This window comes from Oncorhynchus tshawytscha, linkage group LG08 (genome assembly GCF_018296145.1).
Source record: "Oncorhynchus tshawytscha isolate Ot180627B linkage group LG08, Otsh_v2.0, whole genome shotgun sequence".
Lineage (NCBI taxonomy): Eukaryota > Metazoa > Chordata > Actinopteri > Salmoniformes > Salmonidae > Oncorhynchus > Oncorhynchus tshawytscha.
The window spans coordinates 23,911,403-23,925,926 of record NC_056436.1 but is presented as its reverse complement, the minus strand read 5'-3'; the positions used below and the strand labels follow the sequence as shown (position 1 = coordinate 23,925,926).

General features: G+C 45.2%; 1 protein-coding gene across 12 annotated transcripts in view; it reads left to right on the top strand.

The window, feature by feature from the left end:
- The window catches only part of LOC112256772 (fermitin family homolog 2), an 80,379-nt gene that overhangs the window by 58,507 nt on the left and 7,348 nt on the right, over positions 1–14,524 (top strand). For 6 of the 12 annotated variants that reach the window (XM_042325348.1, XM_024430265.2, XM_024430267.2 and 3 more), the window contains 9 exons: positions 2,913–2,927; positions 3,355–3,479; positions 3,630–3,736; positions 3,994–4,218; positions 7,459–7,479; positions 8,035–8,159; positions 8,392–8,533; positions 8,734–8,942; positions 9,188–11,487. In XM_042325348.1, the coding sequence (XP_042181282.1) occupies positions 2,913–2,927; positions 3,355–3,479; positions 3,630–3,736; positions 3,994–4,218; positions 7,459–7,479; positions 8,035–8,159; positions 8,392–8,533; positions 8,734–8,907 (934 nt within the window). In that variant the 3' untranslated portion in view covers positions 8,908–8,942; positions 9,188–11,487. Of the gene's footprint in view, positions 1–2,912; positions 2,928–3,354; positions 3,480–3,629; positions 3,737–3,993; positions 4,219–7,458; positions 7,480–8,034; positions 8,160–8,391; positions 8,534–8,733; positions 8,943–9,187; positions 11,488–14,524 lie in introns of those variants that run through there. The other 6 variants (XM_042325347.1, XM_024430268.2, XM_024430269.2 and 3 more) reach the window with 4 other exon arrangements.

Below are 14,524 nucleotides of genomic sequence, written 5' to 3'. Positions count from 1 at the left end.
CTCGCTACCTAAACTATCAGAGACAGACCAAGAAGATCTCAACTCCCTCTTCACTACTGAGGTGGTCCTGGAGGAAATTACCTCCATGCTACCTAATAAGTCCCCAGGCCCAGATGAGTTCCCCAGAGTTCTACAAAGCTTTTTGGCCCCAGCTTAGCCCTATTTTAATGCCAATGCTGGATGATTTTTGCAAAAACAGAGCTCTCCCAGACTTTGTACACAGCCCTCATTACAGTGCTGCTCAAAAAAGACAAGGTCCCTCTATCCTGCTCGTCCTTCTGGCCCATAAGCTTGTTGGATTTCCACTACAAAATAATTACCTAATTGCTCGCCAAAAGACTAAACGCTCTTCTTCCCAAAATAATAAAAGCGGACCAAAAAACGGGATTTATTAGACAGATACTCTTCTGATAACATTCACTGTCTTTTTGATATTATTGATCAAGTAAACACACAGAAGACCCCTGTCCTGCTGGCTTCACTGGATGCTGAGAAGGCGTTTGACAGAATAGAGTGGAGCTTTCTGTTCTCAGTCTTAGAAAAGTTCAATATAAGCCCAAACTTTATTAAATTGATAAAGTCCCTATACTCGCATCCAAATGCCATGATGACTACTAATGGTCTGAACTCTGACAGATTCCTTTTGGGACAGGGCACAAGACAAGGGTGCACGCTGTCCCCCCTGCTCTACTTGTTGGGGGCGGAGCCTCTGGCTGAGTTGATAAGGAGCAATCCAAGTATTGTGGGTGTTTTCTGCAGGTGGTTTCCGTCGCACTGTAACAGCTAGCTAGGTTTCCGTCGCACTGTAACAGCTAGCTAGGTTTCCGTCGCACTGTAACAGCTAGCTAGGTTTCCGTCGCACTGTAACAGCTAGCTAGGTTTCCGTCGCACTGTAACAGCTAGCTAGGTTTCCGTCGCACTGTAACAGCTAGCTAGGTTTCCGTCGCACTGTAACAGCTAGCTAGGTTTCCGTCCATATGGTACCGTCTTATAGGCAGAAACTCAAACAGTGACGAGAACCATTCAACGCTGGTCTGACAAATCGGAAGCCTTCATTCAAGATTGTTTTGATCACACGGACTGGAATATATTCCGCTCAGCCTCCGAGAACAACATTGACCCATACGCTGACTCGGTGAGTGCGTTTTATAAAGAAGTGCATCGGAGATGTTGTACCCACTGTGACTATTAAAACCTACCCTAACCAGAAACTGTGGATGGATGGCCGCATTCATGCAAAACTGAAAGCGCGTGTGTAGTTATTCCCTCCAAGGCAATCAAACAAGCAAAATGCCGGTACAGCGACAAGGTGGAGTCGCAATTCAACGGCTCAGATACGAGACGTATGTGGCAGGATCTACAGGAAATTACGGACTACAAAAACAGCCACGTCGCGGACACCGTCACGCTTCCATACAAACTAAACACCTTTTCCCGCTTTGAGGATAATACAGTGCCACTGTCACAGCTCACTAACAAAGACTGCGCCCCCTCCTTCTCGTGAGTGAAACATTTAAACGTGTTCACCCTCGCAAGAATACTGGCCCAGACGGCAAGGCTAATGGCCCAGGCAGCATCCCTAGCCGCGTCATCAGAGCATTCATAGACCAGCGGGCTGGTGTTTACGGACATACTCAATCTCTCCCTAGCCCAGTCTGTTGTCTCCACATGCTTCAAGATGGCTACCACTGTTCCTGTCCACAAGAAGGCAAAGATAACTGAACTAAATGACTACGGTCCTGTAGCACTCACTTGACATCATCAAGTGCTTTTTCACTTGACATCATGAGAGGCTAGTCAAGGATCATATCACCACCACCTTACCGGCCACCCTAGATAGACTTCAGCCCCGCCCTGTGCAACTGGGTCCTGGACTTTCTGACGGGCTGCCCCCAGGTGGTGAATGTAGGAAACACCTCCACTTCACTGTTCCACAACACAGGGGGCCCACAAGGGGGTGTGCTCAGCCCTCTCCTGTACTCCCTGTTCACCCACAATTGTGTGGTCATGAACGCCTCCAACTCAATCTTCAAGTTTGCAGACGACACAATAGTAGTGGGCTTGATCACCAACGACGATGAGACAGCCTACATGGAGGAGGTGAGGGCCCTCGGAGTGTGGTGTCAGGAAAACAACCACTCACTAAACATCAACAAAACAAAGGAGATGATTGTGTACTTCAGGAAACAGCAGAGGGAGCTCCCCCCTATCCACAACGAAGGGACAGTGGTGGAGAAGGTGGAACGTTTTAAGTTCCTGGGCGTACACATCACAGACAAACTGAAATGGTCCACCCACACACAGTGTGGTGAAGGTGCATCAGCTGAATACATTTTGCTTGTCACCCAAAACCCCCACAAACTTTTACAGATGCACAATCATCCTGTCGGGCTGTATCACAGCCTGGTACGGCAACTGCACCGCCCTCAACTGCAAGGCTCTCCAGTGGGTGGTGCGGTCTGCACAACACATCACCGGGGGCAAACTACCTGCCCTCCATGACACCTACAGCACCCGATGTCAAAGGAAGGCCAATGATATAATCAAGAAGGACAACCACTCGATCCACTGCCTGTTCACCCCGCTATCATCCAGAAGGCGAGGTCCGTACAGGTGCATCAAAGCTGGGACCGAGAGACTGAAAAACAGCTTCTATCTCAAGGACATCATACTGCTAAACCGCAATCCCTAACTCAAGAGAGGCTGCTGCCTACATTGAGACCAAATCAGTGGACACCTTAATAAATGGATCACTAATCACTTTAAATAATGCCACTTTAATAATGTTTACATATTATTATGCTTACATTACTCATCACATGTATATACTGTATTTTATACCATCTATTGCACGCTTGGCCATCGCTCATCCATATACTTATATTTACATGTTCTCATTCACCCCTTTTTAGATTTGTGTGTATTAGGTAGTTGTTGGGGAACTGTTAGATTACTTGTTAGATATTATGCACTGTCGGAACTAGAAGCACAAGCATTTCACTTCACTCGCATTAACATCTGCTAACCATGTGTATGTGACCAATAACATTTGATTTGATAAACACCGATGAGCTAGGTTTCCATCCAACTGGTGACAGATTCTCATGCGAATATTCCAAAGTCTGCATGAAAACATTTTCCCAGCAGATATGTGCTTCCAACAAATTGACCCTTTGCGGATAAGTCTGTACTTGATGACATGGTGCACATAAAAACACCTTTTGCGCTTCTATTCCCATGTACCTCGCTCTCTGCCTCCTCTCGCTGCCTCTCTCTGGCTATCGCTCTGCATCTCGCTCGCTGCCTTTCTCGCTCTCTCGCTGCCTATCGCTCTCTCTCCTATGTATTTTCCAGACCAAAAAAGCTGACACTGAAAGGCTACAAGCAGTACTGGTGCACATTCAAGGACATCACAATTTCCTGCTACAAGAGCAAAGAGGAGGCTCATGGGACACCCTCCCTCCAAATGAATCTAAGAGGTACCAGGACACCCCCCCCCCCACACACACACACACAGAAGAAGGCAACAGTTCCTTTATGACCGAAGTGTGTGTGATCCCCAGTGGTGTGTGATAGATGGTTTTGACCCCTCCTGTCCCCTTCCTCTGAACTTTTCCTTGTCTTTGTAGGTTGCGAGGTAACACCAGATGTGAACATTTCCAGTCAGAAATTCAACATCAAGTTGCTAATCCCAGTGGCTGACGGCATGAACGAGATCTGGCTGCGGTGTGATGCTGTGAGTGTGGCTCTCAGTCCTCCATGCAGCCAGTGGAAGCCAATCTGTCACAATGTCAAGAATGCAATACATTTACTCATGGTGTTACATTTAGAAGCGACTTAGAAACATATTAAGACTGATCAGATTTGTGTCAATAGTTGGAGTGTAGATGAAAATATTGCAGTTACCACATCGGAAAGTGCTCTAGGACCTAATGAAAAGCCTTGTACGTCATTGGCCTCAGCATAACCACCACCTCCCTCCTTCCCATGCAGGAGAAGCCATATGCCCACTGGATGGCAGCGTGCCGCCTGGCCTCTAAGGGGAAGACCATGGCAGACAGCTCCTATAGCCTGGAGGTCCAGAACATTCTATCCTTCCTCAAGATGCAGCACATGAACCCTGACCCGCCATTCATCGCCGAGCCAGCTGTCACCAACGACATCAACTCTGAGTGCCTGGTGTCGCCGCGCTACCTGAAGAAGTACAAGAACAAGCAGGTAACTAGCCAGGGGCTGTGTGAAGAGGAGACCCCATCAGTGTAGACAATAGATGATTGGCCCATCACTCCCTGGATTCAAATATGCATGCGTACAGATGCATATTGCTACACTGCAAGTGAACTGACAAAAGCTATGGCAACAAAAAGCAACCCTTAATTATGTTCAGATGAGTTGACGTTAGTCGGGTGAAGGTTTAAGGATAGTCTAGGATGGAGAGAGACGAAGGGGGAAGAGATAGGCAGAGCAGTGTTCAGGGTGGAGGTTGTTGTTTACTTCCCAGCTGGCCTGGGGTGCCTCCTGGCATCTGGGTTGTCCTGCACAGGAATGCAACCGCCCTCTATCCCTCCCTCTCCAAGGGGAACCCAGGACAACAGTTTAAAGGAGAGGTTTACCACAAGTCACGCTCAAAGGCTATCTTCTTACTCTAATCAGCTTCCTTTCCTAGTCTCCCTTCTGTCATTTATCCCTGAAAGGAAGCTAGTTGACTGGATAGAGGTCCACCATGTTAATTTCACCCATCCATATCCTGCCAGATCTGTGCTCAAGTAACCATATTGTTCTGTCCCTCTCTTTGCCCCATCCCGGGCTTGAACCAGGGACCCTCTGCACACATCAATGGTCACCCACGAAGCATTACCAATCACTCCACAAAAGCCACGGGCCTTGCAGAGCAAGGGAAGCAACTACTTAAAGGTCTGAGCGAGTGACGTCACCGATTTTTAAACACTACTAGCGCGCACCGCTAACTAGCTAGCCATTTCACCAGTTACACACAAGGAAAGGAGAATGAAAAAAATAATATATTACTAAAGGTTGAGTCACAGCCAGAGAAAGAGACTCAACCTAAAGGAGTTGTCTTACTGAGAAATCCGAAATAAACCACCAAAAGCCAACCAATGACGAAAAGTCACATTTACGCATTAGTCCCTCATAGGCAGAGATTAACTTAAGTTTTTAAGTAACAGTAAAATTGTGCTCTTTATTTAGCAAATTCCAACGTAAATAACAGGCTGATGCGTATACCGGTAACAATGAGAAGGGGAGTGGTCTTCCCACGCTTACTCACTCAATGTGGTTCTGATTTAAGCTGTATAGGAAAAGTTGGAGGTTCTTTTTGTGTGTTGGTTAAGTGATGTCTCGGTACTAGTCTGGGTTTGGACTGTAACCATAGCTTCAGCCTTACGTGAATCTGGGTCATCTAGAAGAAGAGCATAGGGAAAGACCACTCATAGTGTGAGTGAGAAGGGAGGAGAGAGCTAATCAAACAGGAAATGTCTATCCAGGGTCGACATCCTAAAAACACTCATTACCGTGTCTGCTGGATCACACTGGAATGGTGTTTTTGTCCCAAAGAAGGAGACAGATTGGTTTATTCTGCATTGCTGCCCAAAAACAGGATAGGTGTGTGTGTAGTATGCATGTGTGAGAAAAAATGGGCCTCTCCTCACATCTCATAGTAGCACCCCTCCTAAGTTTTCTCCCCAGGCCTGTGGGTCTGTCTGTATGGGACTGTGGTTCTGGCCCAGCTCCAGTCTCAGTTTGGGGCTCTGAGCTCCAGCCAGGCAGGCAGGGGATGTCCCTAAGGCACCACATGAAACACCCCCTCAATTCCCCGCCTGGACAGGGCCGCTGGCGGTGTGTTCAGAGAAAGTGTGTGTGTGTCCTTCATGCGACTGTGTATGTACTGTAGTTGTGTATGTGAGAGAGTGCGTGTATTGTATGCTTGTGGACATACAGTATGTTTGGGAGTTTGTTTGTTTGGGAGCATCAGGAAATGAGTCCTGTCTGGGAATGCAGAGTGGGAAACCAGGCTGGGAAAAGCCACTCTTTCAGCTACTCAGTCGCAGGTCAATGTTTTTCGTCATGAATCTTGTTCTGGTGAGAACTTTGCAGAGTGGTCACTAGCTGGCACAGCCATAAAGTCATAACATCTGATTTTAACCTAACCTTAACCATACTGCTAACCCTAATGTCTAACCCTAACCTGAAATTAAGACCAAAAAGCACATTTTTGTTGTCATGAATTCCTACAAAATAGCAAACGTTTTCATTGCAGCTGGCCTAAGGGAAATTGCTCACTTCTGCGTTCATGACAACTCATGAAGATAAAGGTCAACCTGCCACTGTGTCAGTCAGCTGTGCTGTGGGAGATGCTTGCAGGGTGCTGCCTCTGCTCTTTCCTTTTTTCTCTCCATACTTTACTTCCTCTCCTCCGACTCCCCCGATGTGACTTCCACGCTGCAATTCCCAGCAGATATGCAAAGGAATTTATAGATCAAAGGGAGTTAGGCTAGATGGATTCCTAACTTCCTAGCTAAACATAGTTTTACATAAGAGAAAGCAAACTGGGCAGGCACAATAACAAACAGGATATTGCTAGATAACCTAATGCAGAGGGCTGTAGTGGTGTTTACTTGAGCTGTGTGATGCCTTGGTATGTGTTCCCACCGTGTGGACATGAAAGGAATTGCAAACACAAGATGAATGGCCTGCCCTACAGTACAGTAGCTACTTAAGTCTAAAATAAAACCATATTTACTGTCATAATAGCTCCAATGAAATGTTTCAAACTTGTAAATCAGTTTGTAATCATTTGTGTCCTAAACCCTCTGCTTGCCCTGACAGATACTGACTGCTGCTGGTTTTCTCTCCCCATGGGGACTGCTGCTGGTTTTCTCTCCCCATGGGGACTGCTGCTGGTTTTCTCTCCCCATGGAGACTGCTGCTGGTTTTCTCTCCCCATGGGGACTGCTGCTGGTTTTCTCTCCCCATGGGGACGGCTGCTGGTTTTCTCTCCCCATGGGGACGGCTGCTGGTTTTCTCTCCCCATGGGGACGGCTGCTGGTTTTCTCCCCCATGGGGACTGCTGCTGGTTTTCTCTCCCCATGGGGACTGCTGCTGGTTTTCTCTCCCCATGGGGACTGCTGCTGGTTTTCTCTCCCCATGGGGACTGCTGCTGGTTTTCTCTCCCCATGGGGACGGCTGCTGGTTTTCTCTCCCCATGGAGGCCGCTGCTGGTTTTCTCTCCCCATGGGGACGGCTGCATGATCCTGCAGAGATCAAAATGTTCCTGTTAATTTAGCCTGTTCTGATTATGCTACGTTGTTTTGAAGCTGTTTTCTTTGCTCATTGGCCTTGTTCTCATTTGCTTGTTTTTCTTTGTTCTTTCCTTCTGTTTTCTCTTCCCTCTTTTTGCGCTGTCCTCCCATCCCTCCGTCTGCCTCCCTCCCTCTTCAGCCAGGCTATATCAGGGACCTGGTAAGTGGAGATGGGTTTGTCTTCGGGTCGTGTTTGATTTACCAGTAGATCTGTAACATAGTCTCAATAGTTAGTTTCACCTTTAACATTTAGAAAAATATACGGCCTGGTCAAGGGTGATTGCTAGAGTGTGTTTTGTTCGATCCTCATTCCCTCTAATTTCTCCAACTACTAACACACTCTAAAAGTGAAGCTAATATAGTGAAGTGGTCTGTCCTGAAGACCCAGGTCAGCATCTCTCTGCTCATCCCACTGACTCATACACCGGGTGGGGAGGCACTTCATGGGCCCTTAGACTGGCCTCTGTGGAGGGTCACATATTTCAAATGTTTGTTGATACTTTCATTTGGTTACCTTGTGTGCCTTCCTATATTTATGGGGAGGTGTTGGGTGTGTTTGGGTTTGGGGGTTTATAGGGAGGTTATAGGACAGGGCCATGTGTGCACAGTAGACGTGTCTGTGCAGGTGTGTGTGTGTGTCTGGGGCTTGGTTACAGAGTGGTGGTCTGTGACGTATGTGTGTGTGTTCAACAGTCTTTTGTTGTGTGTTCATCAGATTTCGGCCCGGATCCTAGAGGCCCACCAGAACGTGGCCCAGATGAGTCTGATCGAGGCCAAGATGCGCTTCATCCAGGCATGGCAGTCCCTGCCTGAGTTTGGCATCACTCACTTCCTGGCCAAGTGAGTCCCCCTCTCTTCTCCAGAGTCTCTTCATACACTCCTTTATTGATATAACAGATCTCTTCCCCCAGGTCTCTGTCTGCCCACCTGCCTCTGTGTTTGGGATTGTTCTTTTACAGCGAACAGAGATTTTGTCAGATTTCAAAGATGCATGGTTGAAAATCAATAAGCTTATTACTTCCAATAAGCACATCCCAAGCAGTGAGCTCACTTGGAATTCTGTAATTGACAGATTCCAGGGTGGGAAGAGGGACGAGCTGATTGGCATCACCTACAACCGTCTCATCCGGATGGATGCCAGCACCGGAGACGCCATCAAGACCTGGAGGTTTGCCAACATGAAGCAGTGGAACGTCAACTGGGAGATCAAGATGGTATGGATTTCAGCTTATAGACCAGAAAAATAAACGGTTTTAAAGACGAGCCATTTAATACTCTGAACAGATACCACCAATTTGTTTTAGCTTCATCTTAGCTTGGCATTTCACATGGTTAGTACATTTTAAAAGGAGAATCTCCGTTCTCTGTTGTAGATTCTTTTAGTTTTGACTGTGTGATCATTCTGTGGCCCTAGGTCACGGTGGAGTTTGCAGACGAGCCTAGCCTGGCTTTCATATGTGCGGAGGTGGACTGTAAGGTGGTACATGAGTTCATCGGAGGCTATATCTTCCTGTCCACGCGCGCCAAAGACCAGAACGAGTCTCTGGATGAGGAGATGTTCTACAAGCTGACCAGCGGCTGGGTCTGAGTCTGACTACCTGACCCCCTGGGTCAGAGTTTAGGGTAAAGAGGGGAGGGAGGGTGGTGGCTACATCAAATTAGTTTATTTTATTTGTTATAAAGTTTTGGTGGTTTTAAATGGAACCATGCTTTAGAGCCCCATGCAGCCACCCATTATTGCCATTGTTGTTAAGAAGCTGATGCCCTTTATTTTTGTTGCATTAACACTAATATTCTGCGCAACGCTGCAGCCCAGACTAACTCCAAACCCTGCCTGTGGCTCCCCCATCTCCCACATTATTTGACAGGAAGTTGGGAGTCGTCCCCCTCCCATGACCCCTCTCCACTCACCCATCCCGCTCCAATGCACTGGGGACAGCAGCCTCTTCCTCAAGCAGCTATCACATGTCATCAGGAGACCTCTCCATTCCAAAGACTCTTTCTTAATCCCCCTTCTACTCTGACTCCCCTGAAGGAACTGATCAAATTGACCCTTCAACCTCATCGTAATCTGACTAGCCCACAAAACCATGTATGAGTTCGTATGAAGAATCACATTATTTATTTATCCCTGTTTTGTTTTATTGTTGTCATTTTGGTGAGGTGTGGTACTGTTCGGAGTCTTTGAAGTGGTGTGTTGTGGTTTGTGTACTGCCTGACATCCTGTGTTATGATACTGTCTAATTTATGCTGCAGAGTGCCACCTCACTCTCACGTATTGTACATCCACATATTCACTCAGTTTGGTGTGACTATAGGCAGTAGTAATCTGCAGAGTAAGAGTATCAGCAAAACAGTGACACACTTTTACTTTCTCAGCAGAGACAGGAAGTGATATGAGGTAGTTTCCTTCCGTCGTTAAGGAAAGGCTAAGGAACGCAGAGCTCATGGAGAGAATTGGGCACTGTGTCCTCTCCACTCGATGAAGGATTCTCACTTTAATCTAACTAGTCCATATGAAGTCACACTTCTGCAGTAAGCACTTCTCCAGTATATGTATGATCCCTGGTCACACTTTATTTGGATAGTCTGGATTTTCCATCTGTGGAGGCTCTACAGATAGCATGGCCATCTGTTGATAAGCAACTGCTTGCTGAGGTAACAGTTAGGGTAATGGTTAAGTGTAGAATTAGGGTTAGGGGAGTCTGTAGCGCATCCCTTAATGAATAAGCTGTAGTTCAATTCATTGTTCTTTTTGTTTGAGCATACCTCCAGTGAGTGTCTCCTATCCTCTGTGTGAAACACTGCATACAACAGCTAACAAGTGTGCTTGGAGAGTTTAAACAGCCTTGGTATACACCTACTGTAGCGCTTCTCTGTCTGCATTAGTTAACATGTCAGCACAACAGGAGCTCAAGCAGGGTGAATGTCCTGTAGTTTCTTATCTGTAAACCGCTGAATAACCATGCCTAGTTCTCATAGCTACTCTCAAGGTTGAAGGGGTCACTCAAGGATACTCTGAGGTGGAATTTTAATGGGCCAGTTCTGAGGCAATTACTTAATGTAATTAAGAATGTTGTCATGGAACATGTGGTGCCCAAATGATTTGCTCAGATACATACTGCCAGCCATAGGGTTGTCCAGCGTCCACAGCATGAAGGAAAGACCTCCGCTCTGCCTTGAGACTCAGACCCTTGCAAATGCATTGTGCGTGTGTAGTACAGCAGGAGGGATATTACCATTAATAACAGCATTCCCAAGTGCAGCCTCTTTTAAATGCCATTCTTTATCTTACACCATATAGTGTTATTATTCAGCACCATTATCATTATTACGCACCAGCAACAGGTCACCAAGTTTGAAGAATTAATTATGCAAAGTATTTTTTCTTTGCCCTCTGTATGAACGAACATTAATTAAAGTATTAGTTTTTTGTAACTAATGTAAAAACACAGGTTTTATAGAATTGTACAGTTCTTTTGTTGCTGCTTTTTTTCCCTTGTTTTTTTGGGAAGTGTGTTTTTGTTTGCAGAAAAGAGAGGGAAAGCCATCTGTCAACATTATGAAAATGTGTGCCTGCCAATGTTACGGTCTTATTGAGTTTAACATGAAGATATATATATATATGAAGATATCACTAGTCTCAAACTCCAGGTTGTTTGGGATTTAATTCAGATTTTTCTCACACTAGATATTATTACCCAAACATTGATAAAAGGGCTTTTCAATGTACTTTTTTCTTGTTGCCTCTCCTATAAGCTGAATTACATTGCTATTCTATATTCTTGCATTTTTTTGGGGACTGATCTTACTCTCTAGCTCTGTCAACTACCACCAATGACACATCCCTAGGCTGCCAAACCCTTACTCTGCTGTCAGTGCCTTTTCAAAAATGTATCACTTCATTTTCAGATTTGATAACTATTGTAGCTTTTAATTGAATAATGTTTTTGGTATGAAGGAGACACTTTTTGTTAAAGTACACCTTGGAGTTTGAGACAAACGGCCGTAAGTGAACTGAAGTAAAAGAAGCAAACTTAGCCTAGTTTTTTCCTCCTATAACAGTTGTTTGTTTGCCTCCAATGTCCAGAGCAGCAGTGCATGGCTGGCTGTTTTCAGACTGTAAAAAAAATGCATTTATTTAAAAAAAATAAAAGTTTTTATTTAAGGAAGTTTCAGTTATAATATTGTACTCCAATTGAGGACATGTTATGTGTTCGTAGACCATTGTTATACAGAATAACATGGACACTGATTTTAAATTGAAATGCTGATATGCTGCTGACAGTAAGTAGAAGCCCTCTCCTTACTATTTATTCAAACATTGAGTCAGTGATCACAAATTACAGACCAGAAAACATGCAGAATACTCGCTATAAAGCTACAGTATTGAATTTTCCTTTTCTGTAACAATTGAAATGGGGTGAAGGTTGCCTGTCTCCACCAGAGGACAGTATGTAACCATCCCCTATTCCACCCTCTGCTGCAGTCACATCCTACTACTCTAAAGGTCACTCACTGTTCTTAAAGCAGCTTCCATCGTTACTTGGCATCCATCAAACATAGCGGCAGATTGATGGGGAGATTAAATGTTTAGTGTTACCGTCTCTACCCAGGCTTTTGGTGGCCGATCCCCACCGCGCCAGGGAGACAGGGTTGCCATGGAGATGGCACTCCCGGCCACCTGGTGCCCATGGTGTCTTGGTATCTTGAAGGGAGGGGTGGTGGGCTGTGACTCAGACAGGTGACATGGGGGATACATGGTGAGCGGGTTGGTGTGTCAGGGTATGTCTCTTGATTTATACATTGATTCTACATTTTGTTTTTTGTTTAACTTGTCAACATGCACATCATGCAGTAATGTTAGAAAACAATGTGTAGCGTTCTGTAGTCTAGCATGTTCATGGCATCACAGTAAGATCTGAGCATGTCAAATCCTTTGGTGACAGTTGAGCGAGCCCTCTTGGGCAATTTTATTCAGTATCCCTCTGCTTGTCAACTGGTACGGTATCCACCCTCCAATCCAGTGCTGAGGTGTGTGGTGTTACTGGTGTAGCTCTGGGAACAATGAAATCTACAGGAACATCCTGTCCTTCTAATAGATGTGTCAATAGCATTTCAAGAACTATTCAATTTGCATTTTCATGGTTTAAGATGTTTCGAGCATGTCTTTCACTTAACTAAAGCGCTTGCATGTATGAGAGAGCGTGCGCTGACGATCTGTGTAAATGCATGTGTGTATAATCTTCTGCATGCATCTCTGTCCTCATCTCGATGACATTCCCTGGGTCTTCTCCAGAGGGAGTATTTCCATTGTGTGTTTGTGTGACGCTGAATGGGAAGTGGCTGTCCTCAACCAATCGCCACTCCACCTAGTGTCAAGAAGCTCCCGTGGCCTCATGGGACAACGGCGTGACGTCCACCACGATAAGAGCAGAAGGAGTAGGACGCTCAAAGAAACTACTCAGTTGAGTTGGAAGTGATTTTAAATAATTTAATCTGCTTGGATTCAATGACCCACAGAACATCTCACACCTCTTGTAACCACTGATGTGCCAGCTGTCTTCCACTGTTCTTTACGTTCTAAGAAGCATATCTCCGCTGTCTTCATACCTGGTTACGGTAATGGACATAAGGGTTGACTCATTGGAACTTGACTGAAAAATATGTGTTAGCCTAGAAAGCAAATCGTACTGGTAAGCTAGTTTGTTATGAAACATCTACAGGTATAGCATTGTTTTTCTTGTCGGTTATTCTACCTATCAGAACTGACTTTAGATAAGTTAATCAACATTCTTAACTTCTGTTATCAGCTGGCTGGAGATATTCAGCTTTCTCCACACACTGCCACTCATTGAGTTGTGTTTCCAATGTGTGTACAGCTTGCATTCCCGCATGACTACGTCAATAGACCTACACCAGACCATTATAGACAAACCAGTGATCAATTAAACAGTCATTCTCTGGAACTGGTCAATTATTTCACATGGGTCTGATTATTTCACATCTTACAATACTTCCCATATTGGGGAAACATATTTTTATTGTTGTCCAGATGTTGCCTTAGTAAATACAGTGATTGCATTGTCATTAAAAAGCGACTCCCTTTAAAAAGCACCTTTTCATTTTTTGAGAATGAGTCAAACATTGACTCAAACATTTGTTCTAGTTGTCAAAGCCGACCACCTCCTGGGTCTATACTCTCCCCTGTGTCAGATATCTATTTCCAATGATTTATGATGAATGATCTGCCCCTTCACATCCAGAAACCTCTAACAGCCCCCTCCATCAAAACATAGTAGGAAATAAGTTCAGTCTCCACCATTCATCCCGGTTCCAGCACCCTGTGTCACGTTAGTCCCCTGCAGTGTGGATATGAGAACATCTCAATGTGACACCTGCAATAAAGACCAAATCGGACATTGGATCCTCAGCTCTTTGTTAAACCCAGGGGCTGTCTGGCTATTGGTCTGCTAAATTAGCTGGCAGGCCAGTTATCTGGCAGCAAAACAATAAAGGGGGCAGAACTGAGTGGGATGCTGCCTGCTGGGGACAGGGAAATGTAAAGCCTATACCTTTGGCTGAATGACTGGTGTGACATATTGAAAATTAGGTGTCTGCTATTGAAACAGGGACAGCAGAGGAAAAGCCATCATAAGAACTGTGTTGTATAGACAGTGAGATCTTCTTAGGATCTCATTCTTCCCGAACAGTTTGATTGTTAGAGGAGTACATTGGCTATAACAGTCTACTGTTGTGAGGTTTTCTTGGTCACGTCCCTAGTGATAACTAATGATGGATGCATCGTAGCCCATTTAGCTAACACTGTAGAAGTAATAATCTACTGCAAGACGTGTTTGATACAGGCAGGGCTATTCCTCTGAAATTCCAGGTTTCACGTCTGAGTTAAACTGCTGCCTTCAGGCAAAGCGAGAGAGATGAATGCTTTTCGCAGTGTTGGCACTATGCACTGCAGGTGAGAGGGAATTTGAGGAGATAGAAACTCTTTGGGAGGGTGCATCTCATTAGTCTAAAGAGGCCTCTCCTCATATCCTTTCCTTCATTTGCTTTAACCTACTGTATTTGTTTTTAGATCAAGGGAAGGAGACGAGGAGAGAACCAGCTTTTGAGATGTACCACATTGTATGTAGCTTCCTCTCCTTGTTTCCTTTCCTATAGGACCACTGATCTAATAGAGCTTGTTA